Source organism: Siphateles boraxobius, unplaced genomic scaffold (genome assembly GCF_051911475.1).
Source record: "Siphateles boraxobius isolate OS27281-9 unplaced genomic scaffold, OSU_SipBor_1 19, whole genome shotgun sequence".
Classification (NCBI taxonomy): domain Eukaryota; kingdom Metazoa; phylum Chordata; class Actinopteri; order Cypriniformes; family Leuciscidae; genus Siphateles; species Siphateles boraxobius.
Window position 1 is genome coordinate 18,730,598 of NW_027508799.1, and position 24,082 is coordinate 18,754,679.

General features: G+C 44.8%; 1 protein-coding gene across 1 annotated transcript in view; it reads right to left on the minus strand.

Moving 5' to 3' along the window:
* The window catches only part of LOC143741710 (thyrotropin-releasing hormone-degrading ectoenzyme-like), a 207,842-nt gene that overhangs the window by 82,065 nt on the left and 101,695 nt on the right, over positions 1-24,082 (minus strand). The window contains exons 6-8 of the mRNA XM_077234037.1: positions 22,639-22,776; positions 21,157-21,222; positions 4,992-5,057 (exon numbers count right to left, since the gene is read on the minus strand). Coding sequence (XP_077090152.1) covers positions 4,992-5,057; positions 21,157-21,222; positions 22,639-22,776 — 270 coding nt within the window. The remainder of the gene's footprint in view (positions 1-4,991; positions 5,058-21,156; positions 21,223-22,638; positions 22,777-24,082) is intronic.

Genomic DNA, 24,082 nt, shown 5'->3' on the forward strand with positions numbered 1-24,082 from the left:
TTGACGCTGCGCCAGAAGCTCGCTGGAGACCGCTGCGCCCCGAAGCACCAAGGGTGGCGGGGTTGGCAGAACGGTCCCCTGAGGGCACCGAGATGGAAAGGGCACCGTATAATGAGGTGTACACCATTCCACCCCGGTTGGGGCTGCCCTCACCGGTCTGACGCCGGTGGCGCCAGACCTTTTCTTTTGAGCCGCAGCCTTCTCAGCGTGAAGAACGGTCCTCGGATCCGGCTTCTGCTTTGAAGGCTTTGGCTGCTGTGTTGTGTATGAGAAACTAGACGGCTGGAGCTGCTCACGCCCAGCAGCCCCAGTGGGTTGGACATAGCGAGGGAGAGATTATCTTGTATCTTTCTCTATGATTCCCATCAAATTGAGCCAGAGGTGTCTCTCAGTGACCACAAGGGCTGCCATCCCTGAGAGATAAATCTGTGGCCCGACGGAGTTCTCAAACCCCATCGGGCCAAACTCCCTCACTTCTGTCCAAATACCGCAGCAGGTCAGCCTGATATGCTTGTAGCACTGCTATGGTGTGCAAGCAGGCCCATGCTAGACCCACTGCCATATATGCTTTTCCCACTAGATTAAAAAATAGTTTTCTTTAATGGTTTAGTGAGAGAAGCCGACGCCTTCAGGTACGATACTGAACCGGGAGACAGATAGCTCGCAAGCGTCTGTTCTACCCGGGGTATTGCCCCATAGCCATACCCTCTTAACCCCCAAATATCTGAATATACATGAATGTGGGGGCTAAAAGACAAGAGGAGTAAGGCTTTTTCCATGATCTAGACAGCTCGCTGTGCAGATCGGGAAAAATGGAAGGCCCCGTGATGGAGGTGGAAAAATAGAGGGAAGGAACTCGTTTAATTTATTTTATTTTTAGGACGAGTGCCCCCTTATTTCTGCTGGCCATAAATATTTAATTTATCTACAGCCTTAGTAAACACTTCCACCAGCTTATTATTTTTTATATATATTTTTTATATATATTCACTTTATTTTATATATAATATATAAACTATGATATATATATATATATATATATAGGCTATATATATTTCTCATACGCTGGGGAAAGAGATGGCAAATTCACTTCCCCCATGATTGTGTCACTTTCAATGCCCAGCACATCTACCTCCTCGGAGGTAGAGCACTGAAGCATTGATTTCTCTCTCTCCCCGGGCGGAAGAGACCGCAGCGCGGGCTTCCGAGACCGGCGAGAGAGCACTGGATCCCTCGTGGAAAGGGAGGAGATAAGATCCGCGGACCCGTCTCCAACCCCGTAAAGAGATCCTATTCGCGATCCACAGGAATATATTCTCCGCGCTGCCTCGGCAGACGCGGGACCTGTCACCCTGAGAATTGCGAGCCCGGCCACTTTCCTCGAAAAGTGACAGGCGGGAGCGGAGCATGCGAAGCGAAAGCTTCTCACAATGTTGGCAATCAGCCCCCTCGGAGGCTGATACCGCATGCTCTACTCCCAAACACATCACACAAAGCTCGTGTGTGTCCCTACTCGTTAAAAGCGCGAGCAGGGAGAACACAGAGTTTGTGCAATTGTTTAGTTTCCATAAATATATAAATCAGACAGACAACAGTAAATATAACAGACAGTTTGACACAGATCGCTTGCTGAGGCAACAGAAGCTAATGCCGGTTTGCACCGGATGCTCTTTTATCACTTCCTGGTCATGACGTCACCCGCCCGTGACATTCATTCCTTCCATTGGACTAGTTGACATAGATGCTTCAGACACATTCACGCTGGGAGCGTTCCCAAAGCGTCGTTGACGCATCGCGAGTTCCCTCGAAAGGGAACTCTAGAATTACAGCGATTCAGTTCAATAAGATCAGAAAACTATTTGGCCCTCACAGTTGACCATTTCCAGATAATTTGACAACAAACCCTTAAAAATTTTGTAAGAAACTTGAAGCTTATTCTTCCACTTGCACATCTACACAACCGATGGAGAGCACAAAGGAGGGAGTAGCTCATCCGCACACAAATGTGATGGTGCACTTTTATAATACAAGTTGGAAGAGGCAACCTCATTATACATACATTATACTACAAAAATCTTTAATAGTTTCAGAGTTCATAGTACGACACCTGCGAGGCGATGCATGATTTCCCCACAGGGTATGATAGAGAAATTTTTATTTTTTATTTATTTATTATTTATTATCTATGTTCATCTTGACAAGGTGAATACGCCCTATCAATGCTAATGGTAAACTGCACCATCTATCCAGATCATTAATAGTGGATTTGATAGTCTGGGTAAAAGTCAATTTGTAAAGGCAGTCCAAATTAGGTGAAATCTCTATACCTAGATATGTCAGCCAAGAAGGAGACCACTTAAACGGCAAGGAGATTTCCAAGCCCAAGGAGTGAGTTTTGTTTAACGGCATAGCCAATCAATAAGATTTAAAAAAACTCTTGCCAGCACAATTGAGGGACAACAAACATGAATATTAAAGACCCCGATCATCAAGTGTCTGTCATGCTTCATCATGATTCCCCATAAAAACTCTGTTAACTCAGGAATAAAGTTCTTATTTGTTTTAGGTGGTCGAAACACCAACACACACAATACCGGATTTTGTAAATCAATTTGCATCAACAGCACTTCAAACCTTGAGAAGATGTCAGTCTTAAATCCTCAGTCAAATTTCTTTTTAAAAACTGATGCAATACCTCCACCACGGCGACCAGTGGTACGATCCGAAATCAGCTCACATTGGAGGGCAAACGAATAGGAACGAGGCACCGCCAAAGATGCCAGGTACAGTTTCCATCTAGTAGAAATACCGCAACAGAGCAGCGTAAACTCTCCGGTATAGAAAACTCAAATGGAGGAACAAAGGTACTTGATTCTCTTTTTCAACAGAGTTTCTAATAGTGAGTAATGTTTGCTTGTCATAGACCAATGAGGTTGAGCCATGTTGAAAGATCAGAGAGAAACATAAAACAATCACAAACAACCAGGCAAGCTGCACAGGGCAAGCCATACATACCGGTCCCATCAACATCTCGCAACTGATATACTGACCACATATTAAGTCCACATGTCTTGCAAATAAGAAACTATGCTTCTAACCACAGGTAGAAAGCTGGCGTTCCAACCACACAACTTTGCAAAGTTGTTTGCAAATTTTTGTTGGAACGATGGTTTCGGGAATCACCGACTTGTTGAACTATGTCGATAATGATGGAACTTGCGACCATAGGTGACTAACAATGCTTTTAGGTAATGCACTCCTACACAGGTGGGTTAGCATATTAGCATTATGTAGCATCACACCTCCAGCCTTAATTCATTTTGTTATCTTAGCAATTACATCTGAAGCATCTGAAGCAGCCATATCCCCCTGTAGCCCAAGACTGGTTGACCACTGAAGTTAAGCAGGGTTGAGTATGGTCAGTCCCTGGTTGGGACCACTCCTGGGAAAACCTGGTTGCTGCTAGAGGAGGTGTTAGTGAGGCCAGCAGGGGGTGCTCACCCTGTGGTCTGTGTGGCTCCTAATCCCCCAGTATAGTGATGGGAACACTATACTGTAAAAACAAGCACCGTCCTTTGGATGAAACGCTAAACCGAGGCTCTTACTCTCTGTGGTCATAAAAGATCCCAGGATGTCCTTCAAAAAAAAAAAAAAGAGTAGGGATGTTACCCGGGATCCTGGCCAAATTTGCCAATTGGCATCTTCATGGACTTCTTATCACTAATCATCCCCATATAGACTGATTGGCTTCATCACTGTCTCCTCTCCACCAATAAGCCGGTGTGTGGTGGGCGTTCTGGTGCAATATGGCTGCCGTTGCATCATCCAGGTGGGTGCTGCACAATGGTGGTGGTTGAGGAGATTCCCCCTTCCATGTAAAGCAATTTGAGTGCTGACAAAAGCGCTATATAAATGTAACAAATTCTTCTTATTATTAATATTATTTATTATTGGATGTGGGATAGTCTCACTTGATACTTCCATCCATGAAGGCGTATGAGGCATATGGAAATGCCATATAAAGAAACAAAATGCAAATACTAGCACTTGTTTTGTATGTGTGGCATAAAGAAAAGAAAATATAATTTAAATTGTTTTGTTAAACATTTAATTTAATGTAATTTAATGTAGAAGCTGTGCATTAGCATTAGTATTGCAGCATTAGTTGTTCCAGTAATTAAACTGAACAAAGTATAATGGAAAATGAAGTCCGCCAGTAAAAAAATATGCAGAAATTGAAGCAGCGAATCTCTGGAAACATACTTCTCAGTGTTTTTGTCAGGAGGGGGGAAGTCATGCCAAACCCAGTAAATACTGTGTTTTTGAGACCTGAGGGACGCACCTAAATTGGTAAACATTCCTTTAACAGAAGATCATTTATAGATTTTCCTTGGGTAATTCTTGGCTACACCTGAGCTGAAGGGCAGATACTCATGTTTAATCTGAGAGACTCATCAGGTTTGTCAGCAATTATGTGACACTTCACTAATCTGGTCTGATAAGATTTGTGTAATTTATAAGTTAATTAAAACCACCAGAATCAGCAGCAGCAAGACTTCATAATCAGTGTCTGTGAACATTTGCATTTAGTAGGCTACAGTGATCAGATTTCTGGATCAATATTTGACCATCCCCTTTGGAAAACTTTTTTTATTAAGTGAAACCTCAAGTTTAAAAGCAAGACTATCAAACGCAACCCAGCCTGCGCATCAAACTCCTTCCAATGTGGCATTTCCATAAAACCCTTACGTGTTGATGTGAGTAGGTGGTGTATTGGCATGAATTGAGAGCCACTGATGATGTGCAGTTATATAATGGCCTCTGACCTACATTTCTATGCAGCACATGAATCTCTAAACACCTGCCTGCAGGAAACGCACTGGGTGAATTAAAGTAGGTTGAAGACATACAATTTCACTCGTCAGCTCGCTGCTCACTGACCCCATCGATGATTCCCACTCGTGGATGGAGGTCTCACACCCAGATCTTACCTCTGAGAATTTGTTCCACAAGTCATCTCGTGCCGCGTTCCCATACATGTGCGTCATCAAGTAATCCTGCAAACAGACAGAGACAGAGATCAATATTGGAAGAGAAATAAATTGGACTTGGACAGGAACGGTGAACTTGGGAAACGCAATAAGCCGAAACAATAACATTACTAATCCGCTCAATTCAAGCTGAACATATGCAAATTAGCAGCAGATGTTTGGGTGTGATTGGCTGTCAGTTCAAGGGAGGTCCATAAGGAGGCCAATTAGAGGCTGATTATGTTGTTCAAGTCGATGCTGCATCAGCGTGTCACAGAGTGAGTAACATACATACTCAGGCATACAAACAAAGACATTCAAACAGAGCAGCGCTTGTGCCAGACGCTAAATTATCAGTGTGTCAGTTCTGCCCTGCAGTCTCAGTCATACAGGTGGTAGGCGACATGAAGAAGGAGTCTGATCCTAGAGAGCACATTTACATTCATCTGATAAGCCTTTTCCCTGCTGTATGAGATTCATCGATAGCTCTCGAGTGACCGTGAGTGATAAACCCGTCAACTGTAATCCTCTTCCTGTTGCTGGAGTCAAGAGCACATGCTGACACAAAAAAGCATGTTCTCTGTTAATTCTGGGGTGTGTGACATACAATGGACTGCTTTTGAACTTCCTTTATAACTGTGCTTTAAAGGGATAATTCTTTCATTTTCCACAATTCTGTGGAATACATGTCTTGTGTTCTGAAGTCATAAGAGAGCTTTGTGTGATGAAAAAATCAAGTCATATTTCCAAAGTTAAATGCCAGCACTCAATACTATTGGCTTTTGAGTGTATTTGATGTACCAGGTTTGAAAGATTCAATGAGATCTTAAAGAAGAGATGGTTTAAAGTGGATAATCAAAGACCAAAAATATGAAATACCTTTTGATTTGGGCACTTGTTGAAATGTGGACAGGGGTCATGCTGAAAGGTTTGAGCAAATTGCATTGGGATCGCTCTACATGCTCTGCTGAGCTCTCAGAGAGTCTGGGATTTGAGTCTGGAGCAGAACCAGATTCACGTTACCATCCTGATGAATCTATTTTAAACCAGTGTAATTTCCAGATTCACGTTACCATCCTGATGAATCTGTTTTAAACCAGTGCAATTTCTCTCTCTCTCTCTCTCTCTCTCTCTCTCTCTCTCTCTCTCTCTCTCTCTCTCTCTCTCTCTCTCTCTCTCTCTCTCTCTCTCTCTCTCTCTCTCTCTCTCTCTCTCTCTCTCTCTCTCTCTCTCTCTCAACAGTGTGTTGTCATTATTTTGACACTGATGTGTTCTGCTGACCGCCACAGCCAGAGGAAAGACGAGTAAAAATAAATCTAATTGTCACATCAGTCAGTCAGAGTAATTTGTGTCTGTGTGTGTATACTCTAAATATCTCTAATACATTATATAGAATCCAGTTTGAATTTATTGATTTAAAATAATAAAATGCATGGAAAACGTCTCAAGTTACGTATGTAACCCTGGTCCCCTGATAGGGAACAAGACGCTGCGTTTGAGAAGCAGATGGAACGTTCTGCGTGATTACGTCGTGAAGCACGTGTAAAATCAGTCCAATGGAAGCCCGCTACGACATAGGTGACGTCATACACCAGGAAACTATAAAGCAACCCAGAAATCAGACCACGTCAGCTTCTGAAAAACCTGAAGCAAGTCGATCAGGGCATGCAGGAAGTATGGCAGGCAAACGCAGCGTCTCGTTCCCTATCAGGGAACCAGGGTTACATACGTAACCTGAGACGTTCCCTTTCAAGGGAACTCGAGCTGCGTTTGAGATGCGTTGGGAACCCCATACCCTCTACACCATAGTGACGAATGCCCGTTCTGTGTAAAAGTCCTGCGCACACTAAGAAGCAAGCAACCTCGCCCCCGGAGCGGAGAGGTCAAGGTCATAAAACCTGACAAATGTATGCGGAGAGGACCATCCTGCCGCATTACAAACGTAAAGAAGGGAAACACCCGAAATTAAGGCCATAGAGGCCGCCATACTCCGAGTAGAATGGGCCCGCACAGCCATAGGTGAAGGCTGTCCGGCCGCTTCATAAGCCAATGAAATAGCCTCGACTATCCATTTACTCATAACCTGTTTAGATGCAGGGCATCCTCTCTTGAGTGGCTGAAAACAGACAAATAGTTGCTCAGATTTACGCCACAGGGCAGCTTTGTGACCGTAGGCATCTAAAGCCCGGACTGGACATAACAGGTTAAGCTGTTCCTGGTCTGGGGTAATAAAGGGTGGAGGATAAAAGGCCTGCAGCACTATTGGGCCCCCAACATTCAGTGGGACCTTAGGAATATAACCCGGTCTCGGGTAGAGAAATGCTTTCACCATACCAGATGCAAATTCCAGACATGAAGGAGCAACCGACAGAGCATGTAAATCAACAATTCTCTTGATAGATGAAATAGCATGGAGAAATAAAGTCTTTAGAGTGAGGAATTTCTCTGAAACCTCTTCGATGGGCTCGAAGGGAGCCAAAGCCAGACCCTCAAGTACAATGGCCAAGTTCCAATCCGGTGCTCTAGAGTGCAGTGCAGGTCTCAACCTCAGTGTATCATGGAGAAAGCGAGTAATCAAAGGGTTTCTCCCGATAGAAGCACCCCCCAGAGGGGTGTGGTAGGCCGATATAGCCGCCACGTAAACCTTTAGGGTAGAAGGAGATAACCTAGCAGAGAAACGGTCTTGCAGAAAATCAAGAACTGAACCAACAGGGCAGTTAACAGGATCTATCTGACGTTCAACACACCAAGTGGTGAAAAGTTTCCATTTTAACGCATACAGCCTTCTCGTGGAAGGAGCTCTGGATTGAAGAATGGTTTCTACAACATCGGTCGAGAGACCGGTTTCCCTGAGCCGGGCCCCCTCAGAGGCCAGGGCCACAGTTTCCACAACTCCGGCCAAGGGTGAAATATCATGCCCCCTGCCTGGAACAGCAGGTTCCTCCTGAGTGGAATCTCCATCGGAGAGCCGTCCAGAAGAGATACAACTCGGGTCAGCCAGTAAGGGGCTACTAGTAGCAAACGAGCCCCCTCTCGGCGAACCCTCACCAGAACCCCCGGAAGCATAGATATCGGAGGAAAGGCATACAGGTGGAGCCTCGGCCACATCTGCACCATCGCATCCAGACCGAGAGGAGATGGGTGCGTTAGAGAGAATCACATGGGACAATGGGTTGAATCTGATGATGCGAAAAGGTCTACCTGAGCACGACCAAACTCTTCCCACAGGAGCTCCACCACTTCGGGGTGAAGTCTCCACTCTCCTGGCCTCAGCCCCTGTCTCGGCAGAATATCTGCTCCCACATTCTGACGCCCCGGGATATATAGCGCCCTGAGCGACAATAACTTCGCCTGGGCCCGTAGGAGGATCTGATCGGCCAATTTGCAAAGATGACGTGACCTCAGACCCCCCTGATGGTTGATATAGGAGACCACCGAAGTGTTGTCTGTGCAGACCAACACATGATGGCCTCTCAGGTCTGGCAGGAAATATTTGAGAGCCCGAAATACCACCATTAACTCCAGACGATTTATGTGCCATGAACGTTGATGGTCCTGCCAAAGACCTTGCGCTGAGCGAAGAACCAAGGTTTCTTCCACATGACCAAGGCACGAAGGCATAGCCGTGACCTTGATCTTACGGAACGGATTTCCCCTCGGAGAAAACCCATTGGTCCTGAGCCACCACTGCAGGGGTCTCATGTACAGAAGGCCAAAAGTAATAACGTTGGACGCAGCTGCCATGAGACCCAACAGTCTCTGAAATTGTTTTACAGTGAGTGACTGGCCTAGTTTCACATTCTTTGTGGCTGTGAGAATCGCAGATATACGAGCAGGAGACAGACGTGCCTGCATTGTGATCGAATCCCAAATCACACCTAGAAAAGTGGTCCTCTGACAGGGGAGGAGCACACTCTTTTTGGTGTTGAGCCGCAACCCCAAACTCCTTATGTGGGACAGAACAACATCTCGATGCTGAACTGCCAACTGCTCTGACTGAGCTAAAATCAACCAATCCTCGATGTAATTTAATACGCGGATGCCCTGGAGTCTCAACGGAGCCAGAGCTGCATCCACGCATTTTGTAAATGTGCGGGGAGATAAACCTAGGCCAAATGGAAGAACCCGATATTGGTATGCTTAGCCCCCGAAAGCGAACCTCAGGAACCTCCTGTGATGAGGATGGATAGATACATGGAAGTACGCATCCTTCAAGTTTATTGTGACAAACCAGTCCTAGGACTGAATCTGTGATACAATCTGTTTGAGTGTAAGCATTCTGAACTTGAGTTTCTGAACTCTGCTGTTTAACTGGCGCAGATCTAGAATAGGACGCAACCCTCCATCCGTCTTTGGAACAACGAAGTAACGGCTGTAAAACCCTGACTCTCTGCTGGGAGGAGAAACCCTTTCTATAGCCCCTTTTCGAAGAAGTGTCAGTACTTCCTGTTCCATATTCAGAGCCTGCTATGAGTCCACTACCGTGGGGAGGACCCCTTGAAATCTGGGCGTACGAGAACCGAACTGAATTCTGTAACCCTTTTCTATTATGTGCAGGACCCATAGAGAAATATTTGGCAGAAGTTTCCACGCTGCCAGAAATTCCGATAAGGGAACCAGTCTCTCGAGACTGGCCTCTGGATTTGATTTTTCACAATCATTTCGGCGCCCTGAAGCGGCGAACCGGCAGGGAACAACCGAACTGACCGTTCTACAACCCTCCTCAGAGGATTGCACGGGGACGCTGACACCTCGGCGCCCTGAAGCGGCGAACCGGCAGGGAACAACCGAAGTGGCAACGCTGCGGCTCTCCTCGGAGAGTCGCCCCCCGGAGGGTGCCAAGGAGGGACGGTTCCTCGGAATCGTTCCTCCCTGGAGGGGACCACCCTCAGAAGCCTGATAGCCTTGGCGTTCTCGAATTGCGTCGGCACTAACTTCCTCACAATCGTCTATGTCCCTCAGCAGGTTAGCCTGGTATGCTTGGAGAATTGACATAGTGTGCAAGCACGCCACGGCCTGACCTGCTGCCGTATACGCTTTACCCACCAATAAAGATGTATTTTTTAAAGGTTTGGTGGGTAACGTCGGGGCTTTCAGAGGCCAAGATGACTCAGGGGAAAGATAACTCGCTAGTGTGTCTTCCGCGCGAGGCATGGATAAATAACCATAGTGCTCAATACCTTGAATTTTACTACAATTACTGCTCTGAGGGTTATGTACTCTGAGAGATGCCGGTTTAATCCATGATCTCGACACCTCAATGTGGAGATCGGGAAAGAACGGGAGTTCCCGACGAGGAGGTCGTGATCTAGATGGTAGATAACGGTCATCTAACAGACTTTTTCTAAATACAACATGGAAAATTGTTAAAATACAGCAGCCGCACACTCAAACACTGTGCATGATCAATTTATTAGCAAGCTTTCGGTCTTACGACCTTCTTCAGGCATACAAATGAATGTGGCCATATAAAAAAGCCCTTGTCAAACACCTCTCCTGATTGGATAATGCCAGACACCTGTGTTAACATGGCTAAGGCTACAGGGATAGGAAACATGGGCAATGTAGTTCAACATAGCCTATATTTCAAATATAGCCTTAGACAAATGGTCTACAGAAAACAAAACACATAAATTACATCAAGATTTCAAAAAAAATTTACTAAATTTTTTTTTTAAAGAAATGTACAAAAGATTTTTTTCATTACACTACATCTAGATACAACATCAACATCATCGGCTGGCCACTCAATATTTAATTTAGCTACAGCACGAGATAAAACCTCCATAAGCTCCTCATCAGCAGGGGTATGAGCTGGCGAACACTCAAAATCCCCCATACCCGCGACATCCAGATACTCAGAACTGGATAGCCGCAATATTGGTGGCCCAGCCCGGGGAGGAGAAGCCGCAGAGCGGGCTCCTTCCCGGGCAGAGACACCGGATCCGGCAGGTAAGGGCTGAGAAAGGGCAGGGCCTGTTTCAAACCCCACTACTAGGTCCATATGCGAACCCCAAGATGAACGTCGATGCTGAGCCTCAGCAGCAGCGGGACCCGCACCCCGGGGAGCGCAAACCGAACCGTCCTCCTCGAAGAACGATCGGCGAGAGTGGAGCTTCTTCATAGATAGACTCATACAATGCTCACAATCAGCCCCCTCGAGGACTGACTGGGCATGCTCCATTCCCAAACGAACAATACACAGCTGATGTGTGTCCCCACCCGTAATATAACTAGCGCAGGGAACAACACACCGTCTATAATCTTGCTTGCTCGCCATAGTGATAGATATATGTATATATATTGGGATTGACAGACAACAATAAATAGACAAGGACAGATTTAAAGAGAGCGCTTGCTGAAGGTACAGAAGCTGTCGCGGTCTGATTTCTGGGTTGCTTTATAGTTTCCTGGTCTATGACGTCACCTATGTCGTAGCGGGCTTCCATTGGACTGATTTTACAAGTGCTTCACGACGTAATCATGCAGAGCGTTCCCACCGCGTCTCAAACGCAGCTCGAGTTCCCTTGAAAGGGAACTGCACCACTTGTTGAAGAAACTTTTGTTTCATAACTAGAAACGTCTCGGTTACGTATGTAACCCTCGTTCCCTGAGTAGGGAACGGAGACGTTACGTCGGATGACGAAGAATGGGGGTTTCGCCTAGAAAGCCAATCATCTTCGTGTATTATAATACGAGCCAATGGCGATGAAATGCCATGGGTCTGTGGAATTTGCATAGCGTATCTCCGCCCCACCACGTGGGTATAAAAGGAGAGACGCCGGCAAAGGCAGATATGTCTTCGCTGAGGAGCCGAGACTGACCCGAGGTTACCTCTGCTTTGAGAGAGCCTTTCCCTTCAGTCTCCCACCATAACAGACAAAGAGCTGGTCTGAGGTCCTGAAACACTGCATCCTGTCTATGTAAGCATGGAGAGCGCGTACTGGACAGAGCAGTGCCAAGGCTGGGTCTGCCTCCTCCAAGGGCAGCGCTTGCAGGTTCACCACCTGGTCCCGGAAGGGAGTGGTGGGAACCTTGGGCACATATCGAGGCCGGGGTCTCAGGATCACGTGAGAGTGACCGGCCCGAACTCCAGGCACGCTTCGTCCACGGAGAATGCGTGCAGGTCCCCTACCCTCTTGATGGAGGCCAATGCAACCAGGAGCGCGGTCTTCATAGACAGGAACTTAAGCTCACCTGATTGCAGAGGCTCAAAGGGAGCCCTCTGCAAGGCATTTAACACCACTGAGAGGTCCCAAGAGGGAACGAGAGGAGGGCGAGGAGGATTCAGTCTCCTCGCTCCTCTCAGGAACCTGACGATCAGGTCGTGCTTCCCCAGAGACTTACCTTCAACTGCTTCGTGATATGCGGCGATAGCGGCTACATACACCTTCAGGGTGGAGGGAGACAGCCTTCGCTCGAGCCCATCTTGCAGGAAGGAAAGCACGACACTGATCGAGCATCTCCTGGGGTCTTCTCGGTGAGAAGAGCACCAGTTGATGAAGAGGTTCCACTTCAACGCATCGACATGTCTCGTGGACGATGCTCTAGCGCAAGTGATGGTAGCCGCCACCGGTGGTGGCAGGGTACTCAAACTTGCCTCGTCCCGTCCAGGAGCCACACGTGGAGCCTCCAAAGATCGGGTCGAGGGTGCCAGAGGGTGCCCCGTCTCTGAGAAAGGAGATCCTTCCTCAGATGAATTGGCCAAGGAGGTGCTGTCGCGAGGAGTATCAGTTCGTAGAACCAGGTCCGGGTAGGCCAGTACGGCGCAACCAGAATGACCTGCTCCTCGTCCTCCTTGATCTTCCACCGACTAGGGATGGAGTTGCCATTCGCCGGAGATGGGCCGAAACCGTGACAGCTCGTCGGCTGCAAAGTTCCGATCTCCCGGAATGTAGATAGCACGAAGGGACCTCAGGTGCTTCTGACTCCATAAGAGGAGGTGGCGGGCGAGTTGCGACATACGGCGGGAGCGTAGACCACCCTGACGGTTGATGTACGCTACTGTCGCGGTATTGTCTGAACGGACTAGTACGTTTTGACCCTTGAGCAACGTGCGAAAACGGTGCAGGGCAAGGCGTACTGCCAGCAACTCGAGGCAATTGACATGCAGAAGGCGCTGGGGTCCTGTCCAGGAGCCCCCATCATGTCCGTTGCACATGGCGCCCCAGCCCGTGGAGGAGGCATCTGTGGAGACAACAACATGCCTGGAAACTCGTTCTAGGGGAACTCCGGCCCGTAGAAAACTGAGGTTCCTCCACGGGGTGAAGGTCTGACGGCAGGTCGGAGTCACTGGAACTCGGAGCGTGCCATGATGCCATGCCCACCTCGGGACTCGATCGCGAAGCCACAGCTGAAGCGGTCTCATATGAAGCAATCCGAGCGGCGTAGCCGCGGCTGCAGATGCCATATGCCCCAGGAGCCTCTGAAACAATTTCAGTGGGACCGCACTCTTGCCATCGAACTGTCGAAGACAAGTCAGCAGTGAGAGTGCGCGCTCGCTCGTAAGCTGCGCGGACATGGATGTAACTCGGAGTGACTACGAAAGGGAACAAAAGAATGCAACTACATAAAGAAAATAATATTTTTATTTAAATAACATCTTTGTCATTTAAAATGAATACAAATATAGAAATACGTACATAATCCATTTATGGTTTTATATAATGAGACTGAATTTTTTTGTGCATTAAATGTATCTTTTTGAGATTGTATAAAGATGCTAAATTGTATATTTGACCGTTGTCCCTGCATTCGGCAGGTATAAATTGGCTGCTGAATGAGATTTTTGCAGTATGAAATACCCACTCTGCTCATTTGCATACAATTGCATAGCAGCGAGAGACCACCTAGAGCCATTTTATGTTTGTGATGACATTTTCCAGTCTGCTTGACCTATAAGTGTGCATTTTAATGACTGTGTTGCTACCCACCACCTTTTAGTGACCAAAATCTCTTTTAGAGAAACAGGAAAGAGAGAATAACATACAGTGAAATCATAGTGAATCACATTAACAGCTGTCTACTGTTTATACAGTACATAGACTGGACGATGCTCTAATAAGATTAATACATGGCATATAAAAATATTGTGTGAAATAGTAAAAATACTTTAAGTTATTTCATCTTTAAATTCAGTAGCCCCATGCAGCATAATGCTGGGAAAGCCTTGATGTTGAAAGTGTACTTATGATGCCCGAAAATCTGTCTAGTTAGACAGCTAGGATTAGATCTAAAGACACACTTCATAAATCAACAGATTCCAGTGGGATGGCTGTGTGTGTAATTAATTTAATGTAATAATCAAAGGCTAGTAACTCTTCTGACACTCTTCAGGACGGAATATTATCCTGAACATCCTTCATCAGATATTATAACCACATTCAGTTATGGTTCCTCATTCTGCAGAGCCAAATTACTTACCAAGGGAGACAAAAGATTGATTGCGTTCGATATGTAAATCCCCCGAAGCTAAAACACAAGTTTACTGTGAGAGCCTTCACCACAACAGTCATAGCAGATCATAAACAATTCATTATTCATCCTTCTAAATGACTTCCCTCAAAAGTAATACAAGAAGAAATATGTCTACAATTTTCCTGCATATGAAAGTAATTTTGAGGCAATGGAGGTAGATTGTTTGGTGAGGTGCTGTGTTTACCTGTTCTTCCCATCAATCACACAGAGACAGACAGAGATACGGAAAGTTCCCATAAGAGAGAGAGACAGAAAACAGCAATAATGAGGCGGAACAGCCAAGCCAGAAGGGGCTGCTGGGAGAATGGGAAAAACAAAGCCTTGTTTTCAAGAATGTTGGGAAATTGAATCGAGGAGTATCTGGCTATTTTATCTGTGTTCAGAAAGAATTACTAGCCCACAATATCCACAGGGATCTGATGGACTGTCATTCTCCAAGTCAGGATCCCTTTGAGAGCGGAAAAAAGGACTATGAAGCACTGAATCCAGAAAATAAGCTTCCCGCTGTTCCAAATCACATCCAGAGGATGAAGATGGACTGTAACATGCTGAAGTTTATTTCTCCAGGGCAGTAGCGCACTTGTCCTCTGCTATTCATAGGTCAAGCATTTCACATTTCCAGCCGGAATGAATATTTCCTACATCCCATAATATGATCCATCTGAAAGTGGCTTTAAAAGCGATGGGCAGTGTGTGTAAATGAGACTGGAACGCTTCATCACTCCAGCAGCTGTATGAGCCTAAGAACCATTCAGACTTCATTTATGACTCCCACTTTTCATTTATGACTCCCATTTTTCTTTTATAAGAGACATTCATCCGCCCGCCTCACCAGCCCATCCACCATTCACCAATAAAGACGCCCTTATCTTCGAGAGAGAGAGAGAGAGAGAGAGAGAGAGAGAGAGAGAGAGAGAGAGAGAGAGAGAGAGAGAGAGAGAGAGAGAGAGAGAGAGAGAGAGAGAGAGAGAATGTCTGTCTGCTGCTTCAATTATGCAGAGACACGAGGAGGAGAAGAAATGCCACACAGAGCGAAAGACAGACACTGAGAGAATGAAATGAGCTTCAGTGAACAGAGAAACACAGACTGTAGAGGAGAGAGGAGAGATGGATCCTGGGAGAAGTAATGTGGTCTTTCTCCTCTTAAATACACAGACAGATCTAGAGGGGTTTAAGAGTTCATCAGGTAGAAACATTGATTAATACAATAAAATGAATGAATGAATGAATGAATGAATTAATTAATTAATTAATTACTATTTTTATTAATTTAATTTGATAACACTTTATTTTATTTCGATGGTTCACTTTAGACGTTATTATACTAAAACGGCTTACACTTTATTTTAATGTGTCCCTGTTACAGTGTAATTATACATTGAAGAACTGAGTAATAATAATTTTAAAACATGTACTTACAATAGGGTTTGGATTAAGGTGTGTTTTAGGATTAGATGGATGTAATAATGCAATTTATAGTAATTACTATAGTAACTAAGTACATGTAAAAAAGACTATAAGTAAGAATTACTATAGATAACTTTGCAGTCATATTAGTGTTAGTCAGTATTAGTAGACTGTCTGCTTAATATCTGCCACTTTATTTCGATGGTCCCCACAGACAATCTAAGTAACTTTGCAACTACAAAATATTCTACTAACCCGAACCCCAACAGTAACAGTCTACAAGTCTTCTAATACTCTAATGAGAGTTAGTTGACATGTAGTTGTAAAGTTACATTAAATGTATCAAATGGACCATCAAAATAAAGTGTAACCATTCATTTTAATCAAAGTTACTGTTTCTTCTTTCACATTTGTCAGAAATTATAAGATTAATCACAAATTATTTTATTGTGTTCCAATTATTTTATATAAGATTTAAAAAAAATACCATAAAGAAAGAAAGACATTTTCCAGATATGCCCACCATGTCATATTGATTTGCTGATTAACCAATATTTAGACAAAATTGTTTGGCATATTTTTTTGCTTTTGCGCTAACCAGTATATTGATGTTGCTAATAATACCACAGGTTTACTATAGTAGATACTGGAAAAAAAGCAAACACAGTAATTACATTTATAGCCAGTCCAAGATATGTGAACACGTGTGCATCAAACACATCAGTCTACAGGTCAGACGTGTGTTTGTGCTGCGATATAAAGCTTGTGTGTGCAGCTATTATATCTGTAAATGAAGCATTAAATCTGCAGAAAACATGACCTGATTGTGCTTCCAGCTACAATAAACCACAACGTCAAAAATAACCCAGAACGAAGCTCTGAAACTGACAGCATCTCAGTCATAAAGAAATGAAATCAGAAGTTACTGATGTTTTGAAAAGTGATTTATTAGGATCTGGAAGGTGAGGAATCTAAATGTGAGTCTTACACCTCTGAAAGTGTGTTAACTCAAAGGAAGACGGTTTTGTATTTAACACTCATTAATTTACAGATTTACTCTCACTGGATTCAAACCTGCAGCCTGTTTGCTCACGGCCAAATCCTTTAACCACTTTTCAGGATGTAGTTTCGTATAAAAGCCATATGGTATCCACAAAACTATTAATACATCAAGAGATCTACCTGTTCACTCCTGAGGGGCCTGCACTGGAAGACGGGACGCAGGAAAGAGCTTTACAGAAGATGAACATGTGACTATAAACAAACAGCACAACAAAAGCCTCTCCGTCCACCAACATCGACACAATACAAGACACTTGTGCTTTGATACAAATGATGTGTTTCATCAGATCTTGACCAAGCCATGACTGTAAACCGGTTTAACATAGAGAATGATTCTGAAACTTCTGATTGTGACTATTTCAGATATGAAATTAATTTATGGCACGAACATGTTTAATCGCTTGCCTGATTGTGTCACTTTCACCTCAAGCTTGATGGAAGCGCGTGACGCGAAAACAAGCTGTTGTAGCTCTGAAGATAAGAAGCGCATGTAAACCGACACAATTGAATAATTTCACAAACGCTTTTAGCAAAAAAATACGTGACACTCAGAAGACCTGAAGAGGCTTGAAAAATGAACAATTGTTGTGATAGTTTCAAATGGTGAGATTTTGAAAAAAAGTTTTAAAATGTTTTTTAAAAATTAATTGAAAAGTTTTGGATTTATGCCACAATCATGTTATGATGCTGTATATATAATTCATACAAAGAGCCTCAAAAACATATTCACAAGACATATAAGGAGTAAAAACATACATAAGTGTGAAATTGTTTGTGACAACAAAGAGAGATGAAAGAAAAACGTCTCGGTTATGTATGTAACCGTAGTTCCCTGATAGGGAACGAGACGCTGCGTCAAACGCTGTGGGAACGCCCCTGCGTTGTGCGTCATGAAGCACGTATGGAATCAGCCCAATGGAGAGATGGAACGTCATAGGCGGGTGACGTCATCGACCAGGAAACTATAAAGCACCCCATAAACACAAGCGCAACAGCTTCTGATAGGCCTGAAGGAAGCGCTAGCGGGAATGCCGGGAGTATGGTGGAATGACGCAGCGTCTCGTTCCCTATCAGGGAACTAGGGTTACATATATAACCGAGACGTTCCCTTTCAAGGGAACTCGAGCTGCGTCAAACGCTGTGGGAACGCTAATACCCACGTCGCCATAGGACCAAGTGACCACCATGTGAGAACTAGCGCACAGAGGACGAGAGCACCTGTGCCCCAGGGGTAGAACTTAAGTCTAGGTCGTAGAACTTAATGAAAGTATGCGGTGAAGACCATCCAGCCGCATCACAAACGTCACTGAGGGAAACTCCTGACAGTAAGGCTTTAGAAGCCGCCATACTCCTGGTAGAGTGGGCTCGAACAGCCAGAGGTGAAGGCTGACCAGCCGACTCATAGGCAAGTGAGATAGCCTCGACCACCCACTTGCTCATTCTCTGTTTAGACGCAGGACACCCCTTCTTGGGTGGCCCAAAGCACACAAATAGTTGTTCTGACTTCCTCCACAGGGCAGTTCTGTGGACATAGGCGTCTAACGCCCTAACAGGGCAGAGTAAATTAAGTTTCTCCTGGTCAGACGACAGAAATGGAGGAGGACAAAAGGCCTGCAGAACTGTAGGTCTAACAACATTAGTAGGGACCTTGGGAACGTAACCTGGTCTAGGATGCAGAAAAGCCTTAACCATGCCAGGCGAAAATTCCAGGCACGAGGGTGAAACCGACAGAGCCTGCAAATCTCTGATTCTCTTTAGTGAGGAGATAGCAAGAAGAAAGATAGTCTTAAACATGACAAACTTCTCAGGAACTTCTTCGATAGGTTCAAGAGGAGCTAGCGAAAGACCTTCTAATACGATGGCCAGATCCCAGGACGGCACCCTCGTACAAACTACTGGCCTCAGCCTCAGTGTGCCACGAAGGAAACGAGTTATAAGCGGGTGTCTCCCAAGAGAAACTCCACTGAAAGGGACGTGGTAAGCAGCCAGTGCCGCCACATACACCTTTAGTGTGGAGAGGGATAGCCCTGTGGAGAAGCGCTCCTGCAGGAATTCCAGCACTGCGCCCACTGGGCAGTTAACTGGGTCCTGCAGGTGCTCTCCACACCAAGAAGTGAAGAGTTTCCACTTCAAGGCATAAAGCTTCTCGTGAATGGAGCTCTGGAGTGAAGAATGGTCTCAACAACCTCGGTTGAGAGACCAGAGTTCATGAGCTGGGCCCCCTCAGAGTCCAAGCCCACAATACTGGGCGGGGGTGAAATATCATGCTGCTCGCCTGAGAGAGTAGACCTCTCCTGACCGGGAGCTCCAAGGGAGAGCCGTCCAGGAGAGAAATCAGGTCCGCAAACCATACTCGGGCCGGCCAGAACGGGGCTACTAATAGTAGGCTGACCCCGTCCCGGCGAACCCTCTCCAGAACTCCAGGTAGCAGAGCAATCGGGGGAAAGGCGAACTGACGTGACCTCGGCCACGGCTGCACCATAGCGTCCAACCCCAGAGGGGCTGGATGGCTGATGGAAAACCACAGATGACAATGCGTGGTCTCCTTGGAAGCGAATAGGCACGAAGGCAGCGCCGCGTGACTTTGACCGTGCGGAGCGGATTTCCCCTCGGAGAGAATCCCTTGGTCCTGAGCCACCACTGTAGCGATCTCATGTACAACACAGACGGCCGGGGCTGCTCCCGCCCAGCAGCCCCAGGGACATGAATTTTTAAAGGGAAAAATTTCTTAAAAGCTGTTGTTTGCTTTTCCTTCTCCTGGAATTTATCGATGACAGAATTTACAGCATCGCCAAATAAACCCAGGGGGGAGAGAGGAGTGTCTAAAAGGAAAGCTTTTTCTTTTTCTTTTATATTTGTCTGATTTAACCACAGATGTCTTTTTGCAGCCACCAGAGCTGCCACAGATCGACCCACTAGCTTGGCCGACTCTCTGGTTGCGCGCAGGGATAAATCAGCAGCCTGACGCAGTTCGCGAACCACGTCGGTACTGACCTCCTCACTCTCACTCACGTCCCTCAGCAGGTCAGCCTGGTATGCCTGCATAATAGACATAGTATGCAGACAAGACGCAGCCTGACCCGCCGCCGAATACGCTTTACCCACAAAAACCGAAATATTTCTAAAAGGCTTGGTGGGTAATGCCGGTGCCTTAACAGATGACGCAGCCTCGAGGGAGAGAAAACTCGCAAGCGTCTCTTCCACGCGAGGCATAGCCGAATAACCATATGATTTTGCCCCCACAATATTAGAATATGTTGAAGTCTGGGGACTAAACACGCTATATGACACCGTTTTATTCCAAGATTTCGACACCTCAGTGTGCAGATCGGGAAAAAACGGCAAGCACCGGCGTGGAGGTTGCACTCGTGACGGCAAAAATCTCTCATCTAATTTTGATTTAGAAACAGACTCCTGTCTAGTCACTGGCCATACAATGCTGAGTTTTTCTACAGCTCTTGTTAATACCTCCACTAGCTCATCACTTTCGGGAGTGTAAGGTGGCGAATCCTCCACATCTCCCTCATTTATAACTGGTGCCTCAGCCCGAGCGGAAGAAACCGCAGCGCGTGCTTCCGTACACGGGCCTGAGGCACTGGATCTCACAGGTGAAGGGAGAGATAAGGCAGAGCCCGTCTCTAACCCCGCTGAGAGATCCATATGCGATCCCCATGATACGCGTCGTCGCTCTGCCTCGGCAAGAGCGGGACCCGAACCGCAGGGAGCGTGCACCGAACCGCTCTCCTCGAAGATCGCCCGGCGGGAGCGGAGCGTCCTTAATGGCAGACGCTCGCAATGCTCACAATCAGCTCCCTCGAGAGCTGACTGGGCATGCTGCACTCCCAAACAAACAACACAAAGAACGTGTGTATATAATATATATATATATATATATATATATATATATATATATAAATTGTTTGTGTGGTGCAGAGTATGTAAAGACAGACAATATTCACACAGGGACAGATTCACATATAGCGCGACTGAAGGCACAGAAAGCTGTTGCGCTTGTGTTTATGGGGTGCTTTGTAGTTTCCTGGTCGATGACGTCACCCGCCTATGACGTTCCATCTCTCCATTGGGCTGATTCCATACGTGCTTCATGACGCACACGCAGGGGCGTTCCCACAGCGTTTGATGCAGCTCAAATTCCCTTGAAAGGGAACTACTGACTTACATTGAGGCCTCTCTGGAATAGAGTCTGTCCCATGACGTTCGCCAGCATCCGGATCAGAGCGGCTCCCTGCGGACACACAGTAAACACACGTTCAATAAAGACTGCTTATTTACACATGAATACAAAACCCAACAAAATAGCCTATACATCGTTTTCAGCGTTCTGAACAGCATATCTGACATGTCGTTGATTACAACAAAAAATAATTTAAAAAATGTTTAAAAAATGTACATGAATCCACTTATTATGGAAGTCAATGGGGCAAATTATTCTGTAGGGTTTAAACGCAGAAATGTGTTATTTGATGAGGAAAGTTGTCAAAATCATAATTCTAGTTGTGTGACTTCAAGGAGGATGAACTTCTGGTTATGTACATCGCAGAAAAGTTTAACATTGTTTAAGTTCAGTTATTATGCCACTGTTTAGTTTCTAGCAGGTCTGGTTCATCTAAACAACTCTATGGACTCTATGTGGTGCTGCTGCTGTTTTCTGCTGTTTTATGAGTCTGTATCTTTTTTTGGTTATTTTGAGTGGCTTTGACATGCTCATTTGACAGCATCTAATTCCCATCCCTCCACAATCTGTATGATGAGCGTCACTTCCTGTTAGCGCTGGGGTGACTCGTGGGATGTTGTGGGATATCAGAGTCTATAGAGTGCGAGGAGGAAGTGACGAGGGGCGGTCGAGTGTCAGTGTGACTGACAGAGTTCATAACCCAACAGAACCTTTAGGGAAACGGGGGGAGGGGCTTGATGAAGAGCAGGAGCCAATCACAAAACGGCCATGATCTGATTGACAGCTGGAGGGAGAGTTGACAACAGAAACTCAAATCTTCAGTGGATGGAAGATTCTGTCTGTGTCTGAACTCTGATGGAGGACAAAGATATTTCTTTCCTGCTCTTTGTGTCTTTAATGGCTTTCAGATGCTCAGATGAGAGGATATATTTGGGTGCTGGGTTTTTTTTTTACAGTAAAGTGTGTTTCAGTGAGAAAGAGGTAATTAAATAGATGTCGTCTGGTCTGAGATGAAATGTTTATTGTGCCACTAAAGTCCCCAGAGCACACAACAACTCTGTGTAACAGTTTCTGTCCTCGACTTACTAAAAAACAAGCTTTTAATTAAACTGTTTTTTTGTGTATGTGAAGGTTTATAACAGCGTGACTCCATTTACAATTCACAAAGATTTCTTTAGCTGGGAGAAAAATAACAAGAAAACTGAGGTGTTTACTGGACTCAATAAAAGAAAGTCTATTGGTGAAGTCCACACACAAATAAATGACTGATTTAGAACGACAATGCTGTTGTTTTACAAAGTCATTGTTCCTCTTCTACTGTCTTGCCGAATAAAAAAAATCTGGAAATTCACTTTATGTTGTATAGTATTAATCAGTTTTGAATTTAGTTCAGCTCAATATTAAATGTTTATAATAATTTCCATTATGCAGATGAAGCCTGTAGGATTTTATGAGAGATTCACTTGCCTTCTTATATGCGATCCAGTCAAACACTCGGTCGATGTCTGTGGCTTCAAACACTTCCTGAGAGATCGGATGAGAACTGGCCAAACCATCCATTAGCATCACCTCATGAAGAACATCAGTCAGAAACCTCTGCTTTTCCTGTGGATGAGAGACTTTATTTATCTTTTACAGGATCAAACCAAATAAACATGTCTCATAAAAGCTTCTGTTTTATTTTTAAAAGTAAAAAATAACTTTGAGCTGCTCTATAAATGAAATTAGAAAATGTTTGTCAGAAAATCCATCTCTCCATCTCTCATGACTGAAAACTTTATTTCTGCAGAATATTATATAATTCATTCTGATGAACGTTCACTGTCGCCACATGAGCACCAACACTACACACTGCAGCTTGAGCTACAATACTGTTTGTGTGTATGTGTGTATGTGTGTGTGTGTGTGTGTGTGTGTGTGTGTGTGTGTGTGTGTGTGTGTGTGTGTGTGTGTGTGTGTGTGTGTGTGTGTGTGTGTGTGTGTGTGTGTGTGTGTGTGTGTGTGTGTGTGTGTGTGTGTGTGTGTGTGTGTGTGTGTTGTACAGGGGTCTTGCTATCTCTCTATCAAATGTCTCCCTGTAGGATTCACAGTAAAGACAGGTAGACGTTTTGGGTCAGATGAAAAAGACCCTCAACATTCACTGTGTCGGTGGAGCAGCAGAGAGTCACAATCTCAAATGCAGTGAGTTGTTCAGCAGCACTTGAGGAAGATGTTACTCTGATCCCAGGTTATTTCAATTTTTTAAGGAAGTCTCATTTTTAACTGAAATTACACCACAATGAGGCAATTAAACTTAAAATGTGCCATGGTACTACCATGCTTTTCTTTGAATTACTTTGACACACCATGCAAATACACAAATACAACGTGAACAATAGGCGTCGGTCCTGATTGTAATATAATATATTAAATGTTTGAATAAACTAATAATCACATGCTCCAGTTTTGTAGATCAACTTCTACTTTCGAAAGATGTTCAGCTAAACTAAACAGCATGAATGTAAAACCACAAACATTTCAGTAAAATGTGACACTATTTTCCTGTTACTCATTTAAAAGTGGCGGTTTGCCAGTTATCGTACATTTAAATGAATTAAATATGAATCACATGAATTATATATGAACACATTACACTGCAGGTTCATATTCTAAGCATCTTTATAATGGGCCCTCTGACAAAATCTCTGCACTGACTGACCAGATTCAAAACAAAGCTAAATTAAGATTTTATTATTTTATCATCTTCTCATCTATATGTATTTATTAAATGTGAGTGACCAAAAGAAAGTCAGCAAACTATCAGCTGTTATAATAAACACATCTTGTTTTGATACTCTGAATGTTTTATTACACCTTTATTTGTTGTCATTATGAATAACTATTGGCCATTAAACCTTTCAGCATCTTGATT